Source organism: Dipteris shenzhenensis, chromosome 23, assembly GCF_047967505.1.
Source record: "Dipteris shenzhenensis isolate YYH24624 ecotype China chromosome 23, Dip_SZ_1.0, whole genome shotgun sequence".
Taxonomy (NCBI): Eukaryota; Viridiplantae; Streptophyta; class Polypodiopsida; order Gleicheniales; family Dipteridaceae; genus Dipteris; species Dipteris shenzhenensis.
In genome coordinates this window covers 38,723,142-38,748,940 of record NC_141618.1, presented here as the reverse complement: position 1 = coordinate 38,748,940, position 25,799 = coordinate 38,723,142, and the positions used below count along the sequence as shown (strand labels likewise).

The following is a 25,799-nucleotide window of genomic DNA, read 5'->3' as shown; positions in this document are numbered from 1 at the left end:
TGGTTGGAACATCATGGAACTATGGCTGCTTTAGCTCAATCATCAGTTATGTTTTTGTCCTGAACTAGCGTGGTTGAACATGCATTAGTTTTTTATGGTATTGATGGTTGAAATTATTGTGTTTCTTAGTACTTAAATTAGTTAAATTCCTATTATTTGGGTCGTATACCACTTAATTTCTAGATCGGGATGACTTAGACTTAATGTGATTGTCCTAAACCATCCTGGTGCTGGTTCAAAACAAACATTAGTTACTAATTGAAAGCGTGAAATGCAAAAATGAAAAGCAATAGATTGTTATTTTCTAATTGTGAAATTCAGAAATGAAAAGCAATATACTTGTTATTGTCTAATATGTGAAGTTAAGACCATCAAGCTAAACTAGCCCAGTGGTTGAAATTGTGATGACTCAACCAGCCCGGTGGTTGAAATCATGACTATCCTAAATGTGTCCTAAATAGACCGGCAGTTGAATGTTCTAAACGTGTCCTAAACTAGCCTGGTGATTGAAATTGTGAATGTCCTAAACCAGCCCGGTAGTTGAAATTGACTACCCTAAACTAGCATAGTGGTTGAAATTGTTTTGCTTCTAGTAGCTTGATTAGTTCAATTATTAGATGGTTAGTTTAATTTAGATTCATTATATACTTTAATTAGACTGCGTTTTTGTGCATACTGTGTTTTGTCTTGTTTTAGTAGTGCAAAAAGGGGGCTCACTGTATTGTTGTTTCATTTAAAAGAGGGCCCATTGTTATGTTGTTCCTGCATGTTGAGTCACAGCAGCAGACATAGTTGTATCTCAACTTTATGGATCAGAATCTTGACATTTCAGTTGGGCAGAGGAGCTTTGAGCATTGCAAGCCCTGGTACATCAACAAATTCAAAGATAGGAATGTTTATTGTTGCAAAACATTCATAGACTTTGGCCTGGCCTGAAGAGCTATGAATGACTTAAGATCTGGTTGTGTTGGAGCATTGCTCCATGGGGATCACTGCCCATGTCTCGTTGATGAATGCACAGTCTGTAGGCCACCTGTATCCTTATCATGTGTTGCAAGGGAGAGAAGGTTTTGTAGCCTAAGGTCTCCATGGGATCGAGTGGTTTGTCCAAAGGGAGACCCTGAGTGGCACCACATTGAATGCATTTGTGGCACATACAAGCATTGGAGTTTGAAGCTGAAGAACAAGACATTTCATGTGTATCCAAATGAAATGAGGGAAGATAACCATGTTGCTCTAAAATGGAAGAGATTTGAACATGTCAATGTTGAAGGATCCAATAAAAAGAGATGGCTACTATCGTATAAAAGCACTGAGCCGAGGAAGGTTATAGGTCATGTGGTTTAATACATCCCAAAATATGTGCTTCTGAATTTCACGACCAGCTGGCAAGATAACCAGTCAGGACGTGCCTTGCCAATTTTCCCCATGACACTATTGTCTCTGTCATAGATTTTGCTGAAAATTATTCATTTCAAGAATAAGACGAGATACAAAGTGCTCACTAGTACAACAAGTAGATAACAATTCTTGCACATATCACGTACAATCATTTGCTTGATTCTTCTTTGATGAGACTGATGCCAATCTGCTTGCTGACTCATAGGAGTCCAAGTCAGTGCAACGCACATACCATTTCTACATTTTAGATGATAGGAAAATGACACCTTATTTGTGGAGCATGCTTTTCTACTGCATTGGGAACGGTTGAAAAATGAAAATCCCCATGCAGAAAATATAAAAAAACATTGGGTGTGGTTAGATGGTGCTGCTTCTCAATTTAAATCAGCATGTGGATTCTACTTTTTCTAAAGGTTCAAATCCCTGACCTTGCTCTAAGCTTCCTCGTTGTAGGCTCTTGCTCCTATCTTGAAGGGGGCTGGTTTCTCCCTTCAGGCTCCTTTTCCTCACAAGCAGGCTTGTGCTTCTTCAATTCAAGATCCCTATCTTTTGCATTTTTTCCCCAAATGGAAAATTAAGTTGCAGCATCTACTTTCTCATCATAGATAGTTGTGGCAAGCAGGCACATTTGATCTGTCCATGACCTGGGCAATGGCAAATGACCTCAACTGTTGGATCTATATGTAGATGGATGGCTTAAAATGAGCCCCTTTATCTTTTCATCTCATCCATTAGATCCTTGCCATTTTCAAGGGTCTAGATTTGATCCCTCTCTCCTTTGATGGTATCCATTGGATCTACACGTTGATTTAATGGCTTGGAGAGTTCTACCACAAATTTGAATATATCCCTTGGATTGTAGATAAGATCAATGGCTGGGAGTAAATATCATGGGCCTAAACCATGGGCGAGAGATATCCCCACCCATAAATGCTCAACATATCCTTTTGTACACCTCAATAGTACCATTACCCCACACAAAGGAGCACTCTCATCGGTACACCTCAAATCCCTCTCTAATCCCTTAAAGCTAGGGAACACTAATTGGAGGCCCTTTTGAGGGAACACTAATTGGAGGCCCTTTTGAGACCCCAAATTTTCCCTAATGGGCCTTCACCAGCTTTCCCACAAGGAAATACAAAAAAACTCCTTCAATATGGCATTCAGTCCAACTCCATAGTAGTAGAACCACAAGAATGTACTCATAAAAATCGAGTAGATCCACAAGAACCTACTACGACCAGAGATACTCGAGCCATTCACAACATGCAGCTACCATGGAAGAAGGTTCTCACTAGCAAAGGTGTAAGGCCAGTCGATGACACATCAACCCCCAATATCCCAAGGTAGTCCTCCACATATGGAACATCAATGATCCTACACCAATATCTCTACAAGATGAGTTTGATTGTGCAGGGTGAATCTAATGACATAAAAAGGGGTCTTGATAAGTTTCTTGTGATCCTCAAAAGATTTGTTTTCACTTTCATTTACTAACCCCACCCTTCATTATCTAACTCCAACTCTCCCTCCACTTTTTATTTCTTCTTATTCTTCTCCTTTTTATGCTTAACACTAGTACCCACTTAACCATTTGAGCTCCCAATGTAATATCAATTTTAATTTAGAGGACTTTTCGAGAACCCAAAATGTGATATACCTCTTCTGCCAAAGTCCTCATTTTAGGAGTTTGTATGTTGTATTCTCAAACTCCTCTTGATTTTATGAATCAGATAAATAAAGCGTGAGATGGTGCAACAATCTTATTGGGCTCAAATACTTCCAATCAAAGACCTCATTGAAACATAATCCATAAAAATAAAATTTGAAGCACCAACCACTCAAAAATAGTGCAATCATCTCTCACTTGGGGCCTCACATATAAGGCGTTGTTTTCTCATTTGTGGGCTCACACAACATAGAATTCTAATAGTAATAATGCATCTACAACTTTATATTCATTCCCTCTTTCATATTGAATTTCTCTTTGAAAGTCTCGCACAAAACATTAACATGATTAGAAACATCCAAGACACAAAACCTCATTCTATTCCATCTTGTTTTGTTTAGGGTATAAGGTAGATTTTCCTCATGCTCAAGTTCTCATATTAAGTGACTTTTCTTTCACACCATGTTAGCCCCATGGGATAGCAGAGCCAGTTTCTAGGATATTTTGCAAGATAGAGCAAAAAAGAAGGAAAGAATGAGAGGAAGACAATGGAATTCCTCCTTGGCATATGGCCCAAGTGCTTATTAAAATGAGAAATGGGGAGAGTGGTAAGGAGGGATAGGGTTGGTCCTCCCTTCAAAAGTTGCTATGTATAAAAGGCTAAAAGTTTGACTTTAGTCTTCAGTTATAAACTTGCATGATTGAGGAATAGAAGCTCTCTCCCATTTTCATAGGATTGTTGTTTATGTCTTAGACTTACTCTTGCTTTGTGGATGCCTCTCACCCCCTTTTCCCCTTCCTTCTTCATGTTTCCCCTTCCCTCTCCCTCTTCTGCTCCCACTCCCACTCTCTCTTCCCTCTCTCCTTTTTCTCTCTCCTTCTTCTCTTCTAGATTTACATTGCTACAACTCCGAAAGCCATTGGTGTGACACTCTTGGACCACATGTGCTTGCATTGCTCCCATAAGGAGTAATAGGAGGAGAGGTTCCCTCTACATCCCTTTGATCCCCATGACACGTGAGTCACCGTTGGAGACCACACTTTTTTACCACCATTACTAGGGAGTTCAAGGTATACTTTTGCTTGCACATATTCCTTCCATTGTCTCCATTTCCACGAGCTTAGTTTTGGTGTTTTAAGTGAGGAGGGAGCTAAAAAAGAGGAGGAAAGTGTAAGAGAAAGGTAGGAACAAAGTTGAGCTATTTTGTGTTGATTTCTTATGTTTGAAGGTGTGAAAATCTAGCATTGAGTAGATAGAATCATTGCTAAACCCATCCCTCTGAAAAAGTTGAATGGTGATGATTCAGTGGAAGTTCCAAGGTACGAGAAATGACCAACAGTCCATTTTGGGAACAAAACCTTGTATTTTGCTCCATACTTGCTTATTTGTTGTTATTTTTTTTTCCATTTTGTTTCTTGTTGTTTCGTACGTAGAGTAGTTAGAAAACTAGTCCTCAAGCACTCCAAACACTATACAGAAACTTCAAAAACTCAGATATTCCCAAAAATTATGTTGGCCTGGTAGCCTAGGAGAGAAGCGTTGCATTAGCTTTAATGCAGTGAACATGTTGTATCAAAACACAGCACACGACGATGGGTTTAAATTCGTTTCATTAGTGTGACTAGCTTAGAGGTGGATACACGTGCTTACTCTATGATGGCCATCATGACTACCATTCCATTTACTGAAATCAATATTTCTATTTGGATTTCTACCATGTGGGAGGTCAATATAATACAAAACACTCTCATCACTAGGGTTCATCTCCTCATGCATTGGTATAGTCTCAGCTAATGCCGGGAGAGAAATTGCTCTATATGGACTTGTTATGCTTAGAGGAGCAGCTTATTATAGTGCATCTGTTTTGCATTGAGAATGGGGAAGAAAAAAGGTGAAGCTTCTAGTCAAAGAACAAGGAAGCAATTCAAAAAGATGGTGAGACTATTCTCGATAGAGATGACTATCGTGCAAAGATGGAAATGGCTATAAGATAAAGGAAAAGGGTGAAATGCATAGTCAAAGATATACTTTTGTATGACATACTTTTCAAAGGTATCTATGAGTTCTATATAGGGATTTGTCATGCAATCTTATCTCCTGAGTTCTATGTAAGGACTAGAGATGTTGTCATGTGCTCCAATCTCATGAGTTCTACATAAGGACTAGAGTTATTGTCATGCACTCCCCTGGAGATTAAGAGTGCATCCATTTTGCATTGAGAATTGGGAATCGAAGAAGAAAGGTGAAGCTTCTAGTCAAAGAACAAGGAAGCAGTTCAAAAAGGTCATGAGACTATTCTTGATAGAGATAAGTATCGCGCAAAGATGGAAATGGCTATAAGTTAAAGGAAAAGGGTAAAATGCATAGTCAAATCCATGATTGACAATGAGAACATACTTTCTTAACTATGAAGGGATTGAAAAAATGGCTCTAGAATAGAAAGGGTTGAAGTAAGGGATATAGTATAAAAAGGGTTGGAATAAGCACTAGACAATAAGGGGATGTAGCCAATGGTAAGAAAATCTAAAGAGATGAATCTAACTTGTTTGGCCACATCTAAGGGACTTAATCATGGAAGGGAAAAAGAGTAGAAGAGGTCATTTTTGTTATGCACCATGGGAAACATAGGGAAAGTACGAATAGCCTAAAATTAGGGTGCTATTTTCCACACCCTTGAGAACTATTGTTATGTCATGCACAAAGTGTGGAAAATCCTAAATATGCTATTCCAAGGTGTGTGCACTTTTTCTAAGCAAAAAAGTGTCACGCTTGGATTGTTATGTCATGCACAAAGTGTGGAAAATCCTAAATATGCTATTCCAAGGTGTGTGCACTTTTTCTAAGCAAAAAAGGCATCCTTATTTTCCTGCCATGCATAAAGGTGTGGTAAACTGTTGGAGGAGAGGTCACCACCATTTAAAGGTGACACTGAAGTTTTTCTTTCTGGTGATGAGAGCCGTGTTCAACTAGAAAGATGGGTGCAACATGCGAAGACGTAGAAGATATGTTTCATCAACAATCTCCTCCATTCATCTGCACCTCCTCCACCTCCAGCTATGGCGCAGTCACCACCTCCCTCCCCCCTCATTACCTCTACCCGAACCTTGTCCCCTCCGTTCCTCCTTCCAGCTGAATCCCCTTGCCCTCCCTTCGCCCACGATGCTTCCCTGCCTCAATCCCACCCTCCTGTCTTCGACCTCGCCCTTCTTCGTGCTTGCAAAACTCCGGAGGAAAGGTATCAGCTCGCCAAGTGGCTGCGCACCGTCTGTAAAGAGTTCGGGTTTTTCCATTTAGTGAACCACGGCGTCGCGCCCGAGATCATGAAAAGAATGGAATCGATTGGCCGTAGCTTCTTTCAACTGCCCTCCAGCACGAAAGAGAAGGCTACTGGATATGAAAGGAAATTCCACCCCTCACCATTGCAGCCGTGGTGGCTTGAGGCTCTTAATGTATCGGTGGCGCTGGAGCGTTATCATTCCGCATTAATCCGCATAATCTGGCCGGAGGGAGGCAATGAAATCAGGTATTTTGAGGATTTGTGACCTCACTGGCCTGCCGCTTTGTAGCTCACTTGGCTCAGGGTATGACGTATTTGCGTGTCGGTATTATCACTGCTTGGACTGCAGCACATGCTTCGAGAAATATTTAAGTTCCATGAATCAACTTGGACAAACGATTCTGGAGATCCTAATGGAAGCACTTGGCGTGGAACCGAGTGCTGTAACCCAATATATCAAGAATGACTCATCAGGATTTCGTTATAACCATTCTACTCCAGGATCGCATGAACGTCCATCGCAGCCAATAGGTCATACCCCACACACGGATCCCAATGCCCTTACACTGCTGTACCAAGACGAAGTTGGCGGGCTCCAGGTACGCACAAAGAGTGGCGAGTGGGCAGCAGTGAAGCCGAGAGCGGATGCTTTGGTGGTAAATTTGGGTGACGCCTTGAAGGTTAGCAGGCTCAATTTACAATGGGCGAATCCACAATAATTAATTCTTCAATTGTTAAATTGAAATGCATGGATGACGGAGCAGGTTGTGGCGCTGAATGCAGGCATGGTCAAATGGCGAGTATCAATCTGTTGAGCATCGAACGGTGGTGAACTCAAGCAAGGCAAGGCTGTCGTTGGGATTCTTCTATCAGCCTGCAGCAGACACGATCATCAAGCCCTTGGAGCCGCTGGTGGACGCCGAGCACCCCTCTCGATTCAAGCCTTTCCACTTCGGAGTGTTCAAGAGCTTCAGAACCACATTAAACAAAGAAAGACCCAATGCTCTCAACGTCTTTGCAGGGATAGATACATCCTCTCTGCCCCACCCTTAGTATTTTTAGTGCACTCCATGCGTTTTGGACATTCGAAGGATTTAAATCTCACAACTAGCTATATTTATGAGAAAATAGTTCATCATTCGTAACCTTGTGAAGATGTCCATAGTAGTTGAACAGGGACCTTTTGAGTAATTTGAGGTTCTTGCTGCATGCTGTTGCTGCTACTGCACATTCTCATTTTTTGCAACCTTTGGAATTTCATCTCCTATGATTTCATCAAGAGTTGTGTATTCTATGTCTACATTTTCTTTCTTCCTTTTCTACAAATGATCTTTATACATAACAATCTCATTGAATACAACATATCTGCTGCTAATTATTTTGTTACTTTCTTAATCCCATATATGATAACCAAACTCATTATCTCCATATCCAATAAAGATGCACTTCTTGGATTTTGCCTCAAGCTTTGCTCTCAATTCCTTATCAACATGGACAAATGCTTCACAACCAAAAACTTTCAAAAAAGAATAGTTAACCTTTGCCTCTTCTAGAATGCACCATCTAAGAAACTTGAATCAAGTAAACAACTGTATTCACCATTGATTCAACCCAAAGCTAGAAGGGTAGCCCTACATGTAGTCTCATGCTCCTTGCACGCTCAATGATTGTTTTGTTCATCCTCTCTGACATAGGATTTTCTTGTGGATGTTCTTGGAGTTGTCTTCTCTCTATGAACTCCATTATATGAACTGTAACTATCAAACTCTTTGTTGTAGTATTTGCCTCCATTATCAGATTTAAGGGAATTCAATTTCTTTCCTACCTCATTCTCAGCCAAAGCTTTCCATTTATTAAAAGTTTCAAATACATCCAATTTTATTTGAATGCAATAAACCCAAGTTTTTTTAGTTGCATCGCCAATAAAAGTAACATGATTGTGAGAACCGGAGTGAGAACCACCAAGAGATGATACATCAACAGGACTCCATACATCTGTATGCACAAGCTCTAATTTTCTCTCCTTTTTTATTTCCCAACTCTAAGAAATCTCACTCTCTTCTATTTTCCATAAACATAGTTCTCACAAAAATACAAATCAACCTACTTCAAACCTGGCAACTACTTTCTTGAGTGAAGAATCTTCATCCCCTTGTCACTCATGTGTCCAATCCTATGATAACACAGAGTTGTATCCACTCCTGTAGAAGCTAAAGCAATAGAGGAGTATTCATTACTAGTACATAAATACAACGCACCTACTTTGGGTCCTTTTGCTAATACCATCGACCCTCTGTGACCCTCCACGAATTTCCTACAAATGTGGTTGTCAACCTTCATAATCCAATTGTCCTATTGAAATTAAGTTTCTTTCTAAATCAGGAACATGCTATGTCTCATTTAGCAACCATTGCTTTCTGTTCTGCAATTTTATCAACACCTTGCCCTTCCCAACGACCTTTAATGCTTCATCATCTCTACCCTAAACCCTTAATTTGCATCTTCTAATGCTGGTAGTTCTTGCCATTGAACTTTATTTTTAACTTTCCTTCTTCCTTAATTACTCCCACTCGAAGTAGGAACCTCCTTCCTAATGATTCAATGGATGTTGCTCAAGCAAATGCTCTGATACCAGTTGTTAGGAACAACATGATAATGGAGCAACAATGCAAGAAGAGAAATGCATAAAATACATAATATAGAAAGCGCATGGAATGGAAGAGACAAAGAGACACCAATATACATGGTTCACCTAGTGTGGGCTACTTCCACAGAGAAACAACTAGTACTATGTCTTTCTTATCCAGTAAGTGAGAAGATACAAGATACAAGTAGTATATCCAATGCTCTCTTGCTATGTGAGCCACACCCTTATCTTATAATTTTGACCACACAACTCATAAGAAACTCATGCAAAAAATTTCATGTATTTTTGGCTTCAAGGGTGCTGCCCCCAAACCCTTGCCAAGGGGTACCTAATGCATGTCATCAGGCCCCCTTGGAACCCCCTGGTGATGTCCTTGGGGGGGCGTTGCCCCCCCTAACCCTCCCTTCATGGAATGGATATCAGTACGCATGGGTCCAAAGCATAGCCCAAAAATAATCTCTAAAAAAAGGATCAGGCTCCACATATAGCAATTACAACATTACACAATTGGCATCTTTAATGAGAATCAAGATAAACTATTGCAAATGCTATATTGCCTATGAAGCATGTATCTTAGACTGTATAGGAAATCCAAAATATTTTAAAATATGACATAATTATTCTACGCATATCTAGAAGCAATTTTTCATTTGAAATTAAACTACTTGATCTTCTTAAATACCAAAGGAGGCAACCAATTGAGAAACTATGTGATGGTTTAAGAAGTGTCCAATATTGTACTACAATTATGCACATACATTTGAGGGCACACTCACTAAAAATTTCTTGCTTTGGAAAGGTAAATAAATGCAGTGATATTTGTAGGTTCATTTGCCCCTATATGGATGCATTAAAAAAAACTCAATTCATAGATGAGAAATGCTCTTTGAATAAATCCAACAATATTTATCATTTTGCATTGGTTTCTTTTTGAGCCACTAACTTGCAATGAGGCTTGTAAGTATGTCAAAGTTGGATCCATTTCTTAATTCATAGCATCAAGTCTACCAGTAATGAGACATTTTGCTTTTTATTTTTTTAGCCATTTTGGAACTTTTTCCAATTGTTTATTGCCACCCTTTTCTCCCAAAATTTAACATCTCTTGCTTTTTCATTAAAAATTTTACTTTTCTCGTGCTGATAATTAGAAAATAAAGTACACAATATATACATGTGTCCTACTCTATCACAATTATAGGCTGTGATGTCCAAAATATTATTTACTATGCCCTAATAATATGATTCCATAGTATCTATGATCTTTCCATTTTAGGCATTTTGCTTCTTTTTGGGGAAAAAAGTTCCTCGTTGTATCTATCTTTTTCAACTATGCACATCTACAGAGCTTGTACCTTTCAAGGAGAGTTAAATCTATGCTTTGCACACTCCTCAAGCTCTCTTACAATAGGCATAAGTTTAGATTCATATCATGATGCTTCAAGCGAGTCCTTATTTCTCTTCACAAGCTAGCTAGCTTAACAACACACTATTCTAAAATTTTGGCTTTGTGTAAAGTTCAATTTCAAAACTGGACTAAAGAAAAGTCCAAAATTCTTGAATACACTCCTAATGTGCTTTTTAAAGCTAACTTTAAAAACCAAAGCTTAGTGAAAATACCAACTACTTGATTAGATTACCAAAATACTTACTATAATTATGAATATTGTGCTAGTGATGAATAGTTTGCTAATGCAATTTTAAAGCTAGATTAACTATATATTTCTATCATTTTTTAAGATTACTCAAATTATGCTACAAGGTCAAAAACTTTCCATGAACATTCTACTTTCTATCATTTCTTAATGACATTAATAGATTGACTGATTCTCTTGGAAATGTGGTGTACATATACACCGTCTTGGTGTAGAAATAAACCCTTAAGTATAAAATCAAATTTATAAACAATGGATATAACATTATCGAGCCATAAGAGCCAGACTTGATGAGAATTTGCGACTCAATAAAATAAGATTACTTAAATTATGCTATAGGGTCAAAAAATTTCCATGAACATTCTACTTTCTATCATTCTTAACAACATTAATAGATTGACAAATTCTCTTGGAAAGGTGGTTTACATATACACCATCTTGGTGTAGAAATACCCCCTTAAGTATAAAGTCAAATGAATAAACAATGGATATAACATTATAGAGTCATAAGAGCCACACTTGATGAGAATTTGCAACTCAAAAACAAACTGTATTAGCAATTCTAATATGATCTGCTCAGCCCTACCAGGCTTGTTGTTGCAGATAATACAAAATAAGATTATCAACTATTACAAGCCACACACGCCGAGACCACACTAGAAGATTTCATCATTAGTCTCTAATATCTGCTCAGCAACCCACTCTTCCACTGAATGCATGTCTGTATCCTCAACATAACTACAATGAAGGAAGAAATTCAAGCAATCATAGATTGTTTATTAAATCATTTCTTTGTGAGGCCCTTTTTCTTCAGCATCCACATCAAATTGCCCATACTGAGTGTTGCGATAACAAAGGTTGCTTAACAAGTCTAACTTATCTTGTCATGCTTTTATCATATTTCGAATTTAATGTGTTCACTCTTTGCTATCTTCAGATTTTCCTCCCTCTCTGCTTGCCTCGGCAAACCAAATTCGTCTCTCTCTATTTGTGTCAATGGAGAGCCTTCTCACATTGCATCTCTCCTTGTTGATTGATTAGCAACCCATTCTTTCAAACGATTAATTCTTGACTCCACATCTCCTACGATATGGTATACATCCATGATTTCCTACAAATTTATTTATATTTGGTTACATTAGAACTTATTTTATATTATTAATAAATTTAAATAATCAAAAAATTAACTTTACTAAACTTGAACTAACTAAAGTTTTTTTTAAAAATCAAATAATAAACGTAAATTTTTCTTAAAACGTATGTATTATTTTTAAATAAAATAGAGAAAGGGGAATTCTTTAACGTTAGTAGGTTGGGACGGGGGCTTTAATTAACTTAATCTTCCCCCCCTCCCAACTTGCAGTGCCTACCCTTAAACTTAATAAATATTACCCCCCCTTCTCCGAACTTGTGGCACGCACCACAGGTTGGGAAGGGGGGCTTTAACCTTAAACTTAATTAATCTTACCTCCCCTCCCAACTTGCAACGCATGCTACAAGTTGGGGAGGGGGTGCCCCTTGTCGCTTGTGTCATGCCCATCGCTCCCCGTCTTGCACCACTCTGCCTATCACCACCACATTGCTCCATCTACCACTACCACAAGGCCTCCTACCATCGTCAGGAGGAGGGAGGAGGAGAAGAGGGAAAGGAGGAGGAGGAGGAGGAGGAGGAGGAGGGAGAAGAGGAGAAGGAGGGAGAGGAGTCGATGGAAGCTTGCAACGGCAAGGGAGGGGCAGCTGTAGTCTAAAGGATGGGAAGTATCACTAGACAGAGGGACAATAGACAGAAGGGAGGAGGAGAAGGGAGGAGAAGGGGAGGCGGGAGGAGAGTAGGAGAGAGAGGTGGAGTAGGCAGCGGCTTAAAAAAGGAGAGGGAGGAGAGAAGGAAAGAGGAGAAGGGAGGAGGAGGGGAGGAAGGAGAGGAGGAGCAAGGGAGGGAGAGAAGGAAGAGGAGGGAGGGAGGGTTACCAAGAAGGAGGAGGTTGTATGTGGAGACTTGAAATCTGAGAAAGGAGGAGTATTATATAGAACAAGATATGAGATAATTAGGGCTAGGGCATGTTTAGGGATTTCTTGAGGATAAGTACAAGTATGATAATCTTCATTAGTTTTCCTCATTCCTCAACTTTTCATTGTTCTCTCTTCATTTCAACCTGCTACTCAAATTCACAAAATTTTTCAAATGTCACAACAGGTGAATGTCTTCCCAACCTGTTGCGTACCTAGCACCTTCCAACCTATTGCACTTTTTTAATTCATATTCATAGACTATTTATTTTATTAAAAAATATATAAATATTCTTTTTATTAAAAAATGATAATAATGAAACCCCTAATCAGGGTGCACCCAACCAATTGCTCAAATCAGTCTTTTTAGTAAATTGAGCAGGTTGGGTCACCCCCAACAACACTAGGTTTGTGTGCACTCCAACCTGTTGCTCAAATATTTTTTTTAAATTGATTTGAGAAACAGGTAAGATGCACCCCCAACTTGTTTCTCAAGCAATAGGTTGGGGGTCCACCCAACCTACTGCTTAAGCAACAGGTTGTGTGCCCTTCAACTTGTTGTTCAAATCAGTATTTTTTATTGATTTGAGAAGCAAGTGAGATGCACCCCCAACTTGTTGCTCAAGCAACAGGTTGTGTGCACTCCAACTTGTTGCTCAAATTAATTGTTGCTTAAGCAACAAGTTGCGTGCACTCCAACCTATTGCTTGAATTAGTATTATTTACTGATTTGAGAAATAGGCTAGGTGGGATGCACCCCCAACAACATCAGGTTGTGTGCACTCTAATCTGTTGCTCAAATCAGTATTTTTTACTGATTTGAGCATGCATCTCCAACCTGTTGCTCATAAAACAAGTTGGGGGTGCGCCCAACCTGTTGCTTAAGCAACAAGTTGTGTGCACTCCAACCTATTGCTCAAATCACACACACACAGACACATGTGCGTCCACACACACACACACAAATTTTAGGTTTTAGGGTCTAGGAGCAAGGGTTAAGGGTTTAGGGTTTTTAAAGGTTTTAAGATATAGGATTTAGGATTACAATCTATGGTCTAAGATTTACGATCTAGGGTTTAGAGTCAAAGTTTAGGAGGGTTAAGGAATGGTTTTTGTTCTTGATTTGATATGAAAATTGAGAATTTCTAGGGTTAAATATTATAAATTAGAGTTTTGTTGGATTTTTTGGTAGTATCTAATCTTAATATTTTCTTGCATTTACAGATATTCACCCTAACAGAGGGTTTAGATGTGGTGTTATGCAAGAAGAATGAAGTAGTAGCCTTTGGACAAATACATAGTCTTGATCGTATGAACGTATGTCATTTTCAATGTTGTGGTGAGAGAAGATGTGTAGTGATAATCACCAATGCTTGCTCATATAGAAAGGTATGAGAAGGGAATGCCTATAAAATTCACTACTTTATGGTATGAACCAAACTCTTTTCAAATATATTATTCAATCAAATGGTGTATATATACACCCCCTATATATTGAATTCAACAAACTCTTTTCCATACAATCAAATGGTGTATCTATACACCCCTATATATTTGATTAAACCAACTCTTTCCATATATTGCATATTAAGTGGAGGTACAAAACATTTTAATCTTTATTAGAACCTATTTGTGTGAGGTGATCCATTTTCTTGTTAATTTACCCGTGATGTATCGAGTAGAGGTCACCACTTACAACCTTGGGGAATTTTTAGGTTTATTATGTCGAACTTACACATCTAGGGTTCCCAAAATACCCAATTTATGAGTCTACTAAGTGATATTGAGCGAAGGTGACCAATTCAAAAAAAAAGTCCAAACGAAGCGAGAAGGTCCAAATTTTTTGAATAGTGTGTTTAACATAAATAGTTTCTCATTTCTTGGTTCACTTTCTTAATTTAAAATAAGGTACCACATGGCGCAATGTAGTTTGTCATGGGTTATAATTTTTTACTCCTTCTTTGGGGGGCCCGTATCTTGAATGTTTGAAGACCAAATCGCACACCCCCTGATGCCAAGATTCACACATGCAACGTCCAATCTCAAACGATAATTTTCAAGTCTTTTTACCATCATTTTTAGTCTTAGTAGTCGCCATTATGGAGGTACTGATTTGGACTCATCGAATGCATTTTTTTTGCCATTATCGGGCTACGAAGGTCAAAATCAATTGTGAATTTCAAAGTCAAAGGCACTCACTTAAAGGATACACTTAAGCATTGTGTATGAACCTCAATTTTGGATGAAGCTATGGCCCTAACCACGATGAGGCTTCAGAGTGGTACCTCGACCTTATCGTAGAGGAAAGAGACACATGGGCACTACTATCTAACCAGTTTAGAAGAAGGTTCCAAATAGAAAGGCTGCAAGACGACCCTGCATTACAACTAGGCAATATAGCAATGTGCAAGAAAGAAAAGTTTAGGACATACTTTGTAAGAATGAAAAGTTCAGGACATACTTAGTAAGAATGAAAAGATTAATAGCAAAATGTGATCCCTGTCCAGACGACAAGTACCTCATAGCATGGTTTATCTTTGGTCTAAAAAAATCCATTCGCATGGACATGAAAAAAATCAGTAGGTATGCACATTTTAGCAACGCTCATGAAGCTGCAATTGACATTGAGGATGGCATGACCGATTTTGACTATGATAGTGATCGCTATAAATCAAGCCAATGTGACAAGAAATCTTTGAAGAAGGGAAGCAATTCCAACAAAGATCACACCACTGAGGACAGGGTGGAAGCCATGGCCCTAAGAGTAAAAGATGAAATGATGCAAGCCATCGACCAAAAGTTGCATGTCTCTCACCCACCATAGTACCCACGAAGAGAAAATGTTTGGTGCCCACACTGTATGGCCAACCATATGGCCAATGAATTTCGAACGGACTAAACCCACTAGAAGTGGCTCAGCCCCCACGGTTATGGTGTCCCATTTGCAATGTTACAGGGCATGATGTAAATACTTGTTTCTACAATATGAGGGTAGCACAACCCTAGCCCCAACAATACCAACAGCCACCAATCCCAGTGTACAGACAATCGGTACTGGCACCTAATGCACAAGTGCCATGTCTTAATCCACTCTTGGTGAGAACACAAGTGCCTTAACTAATGAGTAATCCCAATCCTCTGCAATATCCATGGGCTCCCAATCTTGCTCCGGTAGTTTCGATGCAACAACTCCAACTTGAAGAGTTGGAACCTCACTATGAGTATGAAACAAAATATCCTATGTATTACATGGATGGTGCCAAAGGACTCATCTCGATGTATGCTATAATCAAGTAAGGCCCACCACATATCAAACACCCATCAAGTGTTTTGGTTGTGGAGAAAACCACCGCATAGTAGAATGCCCACATAAGGGTAACCCCATTACATTCCAACTTGTGTGTAGGGAATGCAGATTTGGGCATGCTTGCATGGATTGCCCACTAAGAACAAAGCCTCAACCAACCATGAAAGTCAAACATGATGTATCCTTGGAGATGATAGGTGTGGAAAATCATAGTGTGGCAACACAACCAGTCTTGATCATAACAAGATAGCAGAATGAAGTGATGCATTGCAAAAACTCCTTTTCGCCACTCAAAAAGCAAAGAGCCCTCTAGCAAAACAAGCCATGCCAATCCCACAACACACTGAGACCATGCCTAGCACATCCATGAAAAGTGCCACCCAAGGAGCCAAGGAAGTATACCCCAATGCTGAAACTGAAAAGGCATGTTACCAAGCCTTGAAGCAATGGGTACAATAGGAGCAAGAAAAATTTGAGATAGATAGGATGGTAGCAGCAGCAACAGCAGAGGTCAGAGCACCATAAGCACCCAGCATTGACAGAGTGATTGATCGCAACAACTTCCAATGGGTAATAGAGAAACATGCAAAACATCCCCAATTGAATGGCACCGCACTAGCAAGCTTGATAAGCTGCCCCATCACGATGCCAATTGGGAACTTACTAAGAAGTTTCCCTATAATGTGGGAGAGTTTCAAGGGATGGATCGAATCTTCACAATACTTCCCCCCACCTAAAGAAGAGGAGAATGGTAAAATTTGGTGCTAGGGCTGACATTAAAAATGTAACCATCCTACTAGAGCATAAAGCCTTTGGCCAATACCTGACAATAGTGGATGACAGAGCCAGAGTAAACATTCTGGCAAGAGAGCTATATGAATAATGGGGCCTACCTCTGACGCAGAAGGCCACATTTAACATCCGACTAGATGACCACACGAAAATGAAGCCATTGGGTATCATTAAAAATGTGTCAACAAAAACTGTTGGAGTGAGGTTCACTCTCCAGTTTACTATCTTGGATCTCCCCAAGGAAGCCTCATCATACCAGATATTGTTGGTAAGATCATGGCTTTGGGAAGCAATGGTACTCCATGATTGGGGCACTGATAGAATGACTATCCAAAATAGAGAAACCATTGTCAAGATAAATCTGGGAATAGGGGAAATCAAACCCACTATTCCTAGAAATGTTGAAGACACTTCCTCCACTATAGCCACTAGTCATGCATCCCCTATACCTACCAATGTACTAAAACCCATAGAAGGGGATACACAAAGTGACATCAATAATTGGATACAGGCCTTCGCTACAATAGATAACTATAAAACAACACATCCAATGTTGCCAGATGTGGATGCTCAAATGATACAATTAGAAGCACCAATCTGGGATGATGAATAAGAAGTAGTGGAAATGCTAGTCTTCATGGCAAGTGTTAAGTGGGACAGTGACCCTAAAAAGGCCATCATAGAAGGCTATGATGCAAACATTGATTGGGATATAGAAACAAAAGCTGATAATGCAACCTCGGAAGGCCAAGTATTTGACAATGACTTGGCAATCCTACAGGCACTCATGGCCATAGAATACCCCAAGATCAATCCTCCAGCACTAGCCATTAATAGAAATCGGTCCAGGAAAAGGAAGGAGGGTACAATGCCAAAAAGCCAAGATAGAGCACTTCAACCAATTTAAAAGAATGCAAACCAGAGTGGTGGAATTGTACTTAACTAAGCCCACAAAAGCACCTGAGTCCCAAAATTTTGAATGGGTTCCTAAAGGGATTGAAGGTGTTTGTATGGCCAAAGAACCACTCCTTGGGAATGCGACTCCTATTGAAAATCCATCACTAGTCTCACAAAGCAAAAAGCCTAGAAAGTTCAAACCCAATGTGAGAATGAAGAGTGAAAAGGTCAATAGTAATAAAAAAGAAGAACAAGGGAACACATGTGAATTGGACCAAATATCTTCCAGTGGAGCGAGCAGCAACCTAGCTCAAAGTGCCATGAAGGCCTAAGGGAAGTTCTCGATTACTTCAAAAACTACACTAGGAGAGAAGCAACGATAGCAATGCCTAGGGCAGTCAGAGTATTAGAGTTCACAAAAATAGATAATATTGAGGATATCCCAGTTTATGAAGGACCAACCAAGACAAAGAAACTAAATCTTGCCTTGGATGGAGAAGAAGAAAAGCCTGTATACATTGGCAAACAGCTCACTCTAGAAGAAGAAAAATAATTAAAAGCATTATTGATGGAATATAGAGATTGCATGGCTTGGTCCTACAAAGAAATGAAAGGAATTTCCTCAGAAGTTGTAGTACTTACCATACCAATAAGGGAAGGATCCAAACCAAAGGTATGTAGAACTTAAAGGACAAATCCCAAGTATGGCACCCATGTCTATGAAGAACTAGAAAATTTATTAGATGCTAGTTTTATTTATGAGATCGAGCATACCGATTGGGTGTCATATATTGTGATTGTTCCTAAGAAAAACAAGAAGCTCAGAATATGTGTGAATCTAAGAACATCAAGGCAACAACAATCAGAGATCATTATTCCCTACCATTGACTGAAATAGTTTTAGAAAGGGTAGTAGGATCTGAAGTGTATAGCTTCTTGGATGGGTTCAGCGGATACAACCAAATACAAATTGCAACTCAAGATCAGGAAAAGATAGCATTTGCCACATAATGGGACATTTTTTCATATAGAGTCATGCCATTCGGCTTATTCAATGCCCCATCTACTTTTCAAAGGGTAATGTACACTGCCTTCAAGGAATTTCTCAACAAGTTTCTACAAGTCTTCCTCGATGACTTATGTGTACACTCAGGAAAAAAGACTCACATGAATTGCCTTGAAGAAGTCCTAAAAAAATACAGGGAGTATGGAATCTCTTTGAATCCTCTAAAATGCCAATTCTTGGTCACACACAGAGTAGTCTTGGGACACATAGTCTCTCAACATGGGATTGCTGTGGGGGTTAAAGGCCACTTTATCTTAACCCTAGTTATGTACAATACTCAAACACATATATATATATGGATGAAATAGAAGATTAGGGTATTCTGCACCCACCAAAACTTGTGTCTCTCAAGCTCCGTCTCTCCCTCTCAGCTTCCGTTGTGTCCACACGACTGGTATGAAAGCTTGGCAGTAGAGCTTGGCGGTAGCGTGAGCAGCCTCTAGCCCGAAGAGAGAGTGGTGCATCCCAAAGATCCTTGTTCAGTAGGAGGAGCTGCAGATTTTAGAGTTGCTATAGCAGTGGGAGAGAAATGGTCAAAATCCTCTTGGGCATTTGTTTTACTAGGTTGCAAAGTTGAAGGTGCAGGATATAAGCAAATCTTCTTAGACACACATATGTAGTGGCACAAATATCTGGAGTTAGAGATATAATTTTGACTTGAAGTCTTCAAGGAAGTTGTAGATTAGATTGAGAGCTACATTTTCACATTCAACATCTCTATCATCCGAGTTTTGAGTGAAAAGTTACAGCTCTTGCAAAAGTGAGGAAATTCATTTCTTGCAAGGATTTCGCGTGTTGGATCTCCATATCCAGGCCACCATTTGTGGTTTTGACACTCCCAATGGATCTAGGGTGGTCCAAAACTTCTACTTGAGAAGTTGCTTCCAGTTCTGTGAACTTTTGAAGCTATGGTGAATCTCTGTCTACTCTGACATCTTCATTTTGCCATTTCCTGTGTGAGTGGGATCTCAACATCTGGGCCTCCATTTGTAGAGCTATCTATCTTGTTGGATCCAGGACTGCCTGAAACATGTGTCTACAAAGATGCTTGCCATTCCGTGAAGAATCGAGGGAGTTGTGATTCTCTGTGTTTTTCCGTCGTCTCTTTGAAGCAAATTTCTCAAAGTTTTCAAGACCTTCTCATTGATTGTCATGTGGCATTTTGGCTAAGGTTAAGTTTCCTAAGGTTCAATTTTTGCAAGTAAATGCAAGGATTGATTGGCTTTTACTCCATCCTTGGATGAGATTTTGGAGTTGTGGCACAAGAGAGATGTTTGTAGATTTTGTCTTGTTGAGTTTGATTATGCAGTGACGCCCATGTTTTGAGACATCCTAGGTTCTATTTTCACTAGCGATAATTACTATAAGGTTGTGATTTCTTGAATATACCTTATGTAGATCACTCTAGTTGCAGTCTGAGCTGTGTGCGCTCATTTATGGTTTGCATTGGGTTGCAGTGGATGCCTTACAGGCCATTTGGATGCATTGCGATCCTTGTTGAATGCGCTGATAGGCCCAAATTGCCTTATGGGATGCTTTATTGATGGACGTTTAGCACACAGATGCTATTTTATGCTGAGGGACAGCTTTGACATATTGCAGTGGATGCATAGGTTGTGCTATGATCTTTTGGATGAGACATTATTGATGCTTATGCCCATGGATGGTGTTTATGCTTGAGGCATTTGGCTCTTATTGGCATTATATTTGCCATAGTTTCGTCATTGTGGGTTGACATTTTCTTTTGGGCTAGATTTTCTCACATGGATGCATAGTATATGCACATGAGTTAGATGCATTTTTTATGCTTTGAGCCTTGAGTTATGGTGACACTATCCTTCATTAAAGCAGACATGTTGGGTGCACCTAGTATTTGGTGTGATTTCTCCTTTAGAGGTACTAGCATTTGGGATTTTGTTTCATTTGCATTATGGCATCCTCTCCCATGTGTCAGCATTAAAAAGTTTGATGGGACAAACTTTTCTTTGTGGAAAGAAGAAATAAGGGATGTGCTTATTCAAAAGAAGTAGATTAAACCCTTGAAAGGAATTGAAGCTAAGCCTACAAATATGTCTGGGGATGATTAGAATGAGTGGGATGCATTAGCCAAGTATACTATTAGACTTCATCTTGCAGAGTGAGTTTATTTCACAATAGTAAATGAGCAGACTACGGAAGATTTGTGGAAGAAATTGTGTGCCACTTATGAGAAGGAAACTGCCTCTGATAAAGTTTACCTCATGAAGAGGTTGTTTGAGCTGCAGATGAAGGAAGGGGTCTCCATTGCTTCTCACTTGAATGAATTCAATATTATTTTCAACCAGCTTTAGGCTTAGAAGATGAATTTTGATGCGGAGACTAAGGCAATATTTCTCTTATGTTCATTGCCATCCTCATGGGATACCTTCCGTACAACTATCAGTAACTCTACACCTGGTGGAGTACTAAAATTTGATGATGTTGTGGGTAGCTTGTTGGCCAAGGAGATTAGATGGAAGTCTATGGATGGCAACAAGCAGGATGCAACCTTAAATGTGCAAAGGGGCAGATCATAGTTCAGGGGGAAGTCCCAAGAAACAGGGAAGCCTCATAGCAAATCCAAGGCACGGAACATTGACTGTTACCACTGTGGCAAGAAGGGCCATATGAAAAAGGATTGCTACAAGCTGAAAAGAGAGAAAAAGGATAAGAAAAAGAATGCAAATTGGGATGCAAATAAGAAGGAAGAGAGTCCAAGGGAGGACAAATGAAAAATGAAGATTGAGGAGATTAATGTATTCACTGATGATAGTGGCAATGACATTCTTTTCATGTCTAGTCTACCTACAGACTTGCTTACCACTTTAGACGATTCATATTCCCAAGATTGGATTTTGGATTCTAGTGCTTCATTCCATGTTACTCCCCATAGGGAATGGTTCTCATGACAGTGGAAAGACAGGTCGTTGTATCTTGGAAATAACTATGCATGTGACATAGTGGGAGTAGGTGACAAAGTTTTCTTTTGCAAATGGGTCTGCATTTGTTTTGAAAAATATGAGACATGTGTCTAAGTTGACCAAGAGTCTTATTTTAGTGGGTCAACTAGATGATGCTAGTTTTCAGACCGCTTTTGGCTTTCAGAGTTGGAAAATTTAGAAGGGCTCTTTGGTTTTGGCCAGGGGTGCCAAGTGTGGGATTTTGTATCCCTTACACGTATCAGGGTGGTTGATCATGTTGTTGCAATAATCGAGCAGCCAAGTACTTCTTTGTGGCATTGTAGGTTGGGGCACATGAGCCAGAATGGAATGAAACTCTTATGTTGTTTGGGTTAGTACCGCATTTGAGTTTTTTTTATTTGAATTTTGTGAGCACTATCTCTGTGGGAAGTAGACTAAATCAGCCCATAAAAGAAGGGGAAAGAAAGAGCTTGAAAGGCTCGATTTGGTGCATTCAGACGTATGTGGTCCCATGCCTACACAGAGGTGGGGCTGAATACTATGTGACATTAATTGATGATGCAACTAGGAAAGTGTGGGCTTATGCTATATCTCGGAAGAGCGATGTGTTTCAAGTATTTCAAATATGGTTGGCTTTGGCTAAAAATCAGTCAGGTAGAATGCTTAAATGCCTACGAATTGATAATGGTGGAGAGTATATCTCTCATGACATTTAGCATTTCTATGATACACGTGGGATTAAGAGGGAGCTCACGTCCCCTCATACTCCAGATCAAAATCTAGTTGCAGAACAGATGAACCACACCATTCAGGAAAGGTTGCAATGTATGCTTTCTAATTCAAGTCTTTCTAGTGGTTTTTTGGTTGAGGCAATGAAGACTGCAGTGCTGCATGATCACATAGTAGGAGTTTGGATGGTGGTATTCCTAAAGAGGCATGGAGTGGCAAGAAGCCCTCTTACTCTCATTTGCATATATTTGTGTGTGAGGCATATGCACATGTGCCAAAAGAGCTTCGGAAGAAGCTAGATCCTAAGTCTAGGAAATGCATCTTTCTAGGTTATGGTGAAAGTGGAGAGATGGGTTATCATCTCTGGGATACACAAGCAAAGAAAATCATGCGAAGCCATGATGTGTTCTTCAATCAGAAGAAGATGCATGACACCCATGAGGGATGTGGAAATGAGGAGAATCACTTTCTAGGATGTGAATCCACCCACATATGTTGATAGACAGCAAGCTGTCCCTGCATTGAATGTGTAGGAAATGGTGCCACCAGTTACTCCCACAAGTACACAATCAAGGGCAGATGATGGATCATCTATTGGTGGCAACAATGAGCCAAATGTGGTGATATGCAGGCAGGGCCACAAGCTAAAATGTCCTTGAGAAGAACATCTAGAGTGTCTAGACCGCCTAAGAGATTTATTCTAGGGTAGACTATGTGATGCTTACTAATTGCAGGGAGCCTTCTTGCTATAGAGAGGCTATGATGCACGAGGATCAGCGCAAGTGGGAGTATGCTATGCAATCAGAGATGACTTCACTCATAAAGAATAAGACTTGGGACTTGGTTTCTTTGCCACATGGAAAGAAAGCATTGCCATGTAAATGGGTCTACAAGATGAAGGTCATAGGTGATGATGTGCCTAAGTACAAGGCCCGTTTGGTTGCTAAAGGGTTCAAGCAAGAGAAGGGTGTGGACTTTGATGATATATTCTCTCCGATTGTGAAGATGACCACACTTAGATGTGTACTTGGACTTGTGGCAATAAAGGATTTGGAGCTTATGCAGATGGATGTCAAGATAGCTTTCTTGCATGATGGGGATTTGCATGAGGAAATTTACATGATACAGCTAGAAGGCTTTGAAGAAAAGGGCAAAGAGCATTTGGTTTGCAAGCTAAAAAAGGGTCTCTATGGCCTTAAGCAAGCGCCTAGAGAATGGTATCACAAGTTTGATGCTTTTATTCGGTCCTAGGGTTTCCGAAGAAGTGAGATTGATCACTGCCTCTACACTAAAAGAGCTAAGGATAATAGCCTGACACTCCTGGCACTTTATGTGGATGATATGTTATTGGCTAGCAAGAACACTTATGAGCTTGATGCATTGAAGGCCGAGTCGCATGAGGCCTTTGACATGAAGGATTTGGGACCTGCAGGCCATATTCTTGGTATGCACATCACGCGTGACCGGAATAGGAAACTCCTTTGGTTTTCACAGAAGGAGTATGTTACAAAAGTATTGCAGCATTTAATATGGAGGGGGGAAGGTAGTAAGTACTCCACTGCCTCCATATGTGACACTGAGTTAGGCAGATAGTCCCAAATCCGATGAGGAGAGGGCCATGATGGCCAAGGTTCCTTATGCATCCGCAGTTGGGAGTCTTATGTATGCTATGATAGCCGGACATTACATTTGCAGTGGGAGTTGTTAGCCGGTATATGGCTAATCTAGGAAAGAGGCATTGGGAGGTAGTTAAGTGCATCATGAGGTACATGAAGGGTACCAAGGAGGTGTGTATCTGCTTTGGCAAAGGAGAGATGCGTGCATTTGGGTACACAGATTCTGACTATGCAGGGCATGTGGATAGCAGGAGATCCACTTATGGTTATGTGTTCACCTTTACAGGTGGTGCAGTGTCATGGATGTCTCATGCATAGAAGTTCATTGCTTTGTCTACCACAGAGGCCGAGTATGTTGCAACCACAGAGGGTTGCAAGGAGGCTATATGGCTTGATCGGCTTGTGAGACATTTGGGGATTCATACAGGTGTACCAACATTGCATAGTGATTCCATGAGTGCTATTTAGCTAGCACAGAATTTGGTATTTCATGCAAAGACCAAACACATTGAGGTCAGGTACCATTTTATCAAGGAGGTACTTGAGGACAAATGCATAGAGCTTGTTAAGGTTCATACAGATATAACCCTACAGATATGTTGACAAAGAGTCTACCTAGTCACTGGTTTGAGTATTGTCATGTATTGATGGGGGCATTGGATAGTATCCTCATTGATTGTTCTCCCTTAAAGGCACATTGGCCTTTAAGTGGGAGGTTGTGGGGGTTAAAGGCCACTGTACCTTAACCCCGGTTATGTACAATACTCAAACACATATATATATGGATGAAATAAAGATTAGGGTGTTTTGCACCCACCAAAACTTGTGTCTCTCAAGCTCCCTCTCTCCCTCTTAGCTTCGATTATGTCCACACAATTGCAACTGACATGGAAAAAATAATGATCATCATGGAACTTCCCCCCCCACTAAATGCCAAGGGACTCCAAGTCTTCATGGGACATGCCAGATACTATAGAAGGTTCATACTGAGCTATGCCATGATTGCAAGGCCCCTATATAAGGTCCTAGTCAACTTCATCTAGACAGACGAATGCAAACAAGCATTCAAAACCCTCAAGTGGAGATTGTTCATAGCCCCTATTCTAATGGCACTAAATTGGGACATAGAATTTCATGTACATACTAACAATTCCAATTATGTAGCAGGGAGTGTGTTATGTCAACTTGGAAAACACAACAAAGACTACCCAGTATACTTTGCAAGCAGACAGCTAAATGATGCAGAGGTAAGTTACACCACAATAGAAAAAGAATCCTTGGCAATGATCTACAGTGTGAAGAAATTTTGACACTATCTATTGGCTATTGACTTTATCTTCTACACAAATCATCAAGCCTTATTATATCTTGTGAATAGGCCATGTACCACAGGCTAGATCACTCGATGGATTCTACTGCTACAATAATTCAATTTAAAAATCGTGGTGAGAAAAGGAGCTCAACATTTCATTGCCAATCACATGTCACGATTGAGGACATGAGAAGAGCCGGAAGGAATAGAACATGACCTACTAGATGCCGCATTATTTCAAATAGACGTTGTGCGTGATTGGTGTGCAAATATCATTGGGTGCTTAGTGGCAAGATGATCACCTCCTGAAATCAAAGCAGTGGATGCTAGGGAACTGATTCTAAAAGTTGCACCCTATCAACTCATTGCAAAGTAACTATACAAGATGGGCAAGCACTAAGTTTTAAGGAGATGTGTGATGCCACATGAGATCATGCCAATCCTCAATGAAGCCTATGAAGGAATTGCAAGTGGAAATTTCCAAGGG

At 39.9% G+C, this 25,799-nt stretch overlaps 1 protein-coding gene across 1 annotated transcript; it reads left to right on the top strand.

Annotated features, from left to right (window-relative positions):
• The first annotated feature begins 6,060 nt into the window (after nucleotides 1-6,060).
• Nucleotides 6,061-7,454, top strand: LOC147887354 (fe(II)/2-oxoglutarate-dependent dioxygenase 1-like). Its single transcript, XM_087394718.1, has 3 exons — nucleotides 6,061-6,594; nucleotides 6,698-7,028; nucleotides 7,132-7,454. The coding sequence occupies exons 1-3, from the start codon at nucleotides 6,128-6,130 to the stop codon at nucleotides 7,399-7,401; spliced, it is 1,068 nt and encodes a 355-aa protein (XP_087250844.1). The 5' UTR covers nucleotides 6,061-6,127; the 3' UTR covers nucleotides 7,402-7,454.
• The last annotated feature ends 18,345 nt before the right edge of the window (nucleotides 7,455-25,799 follow it).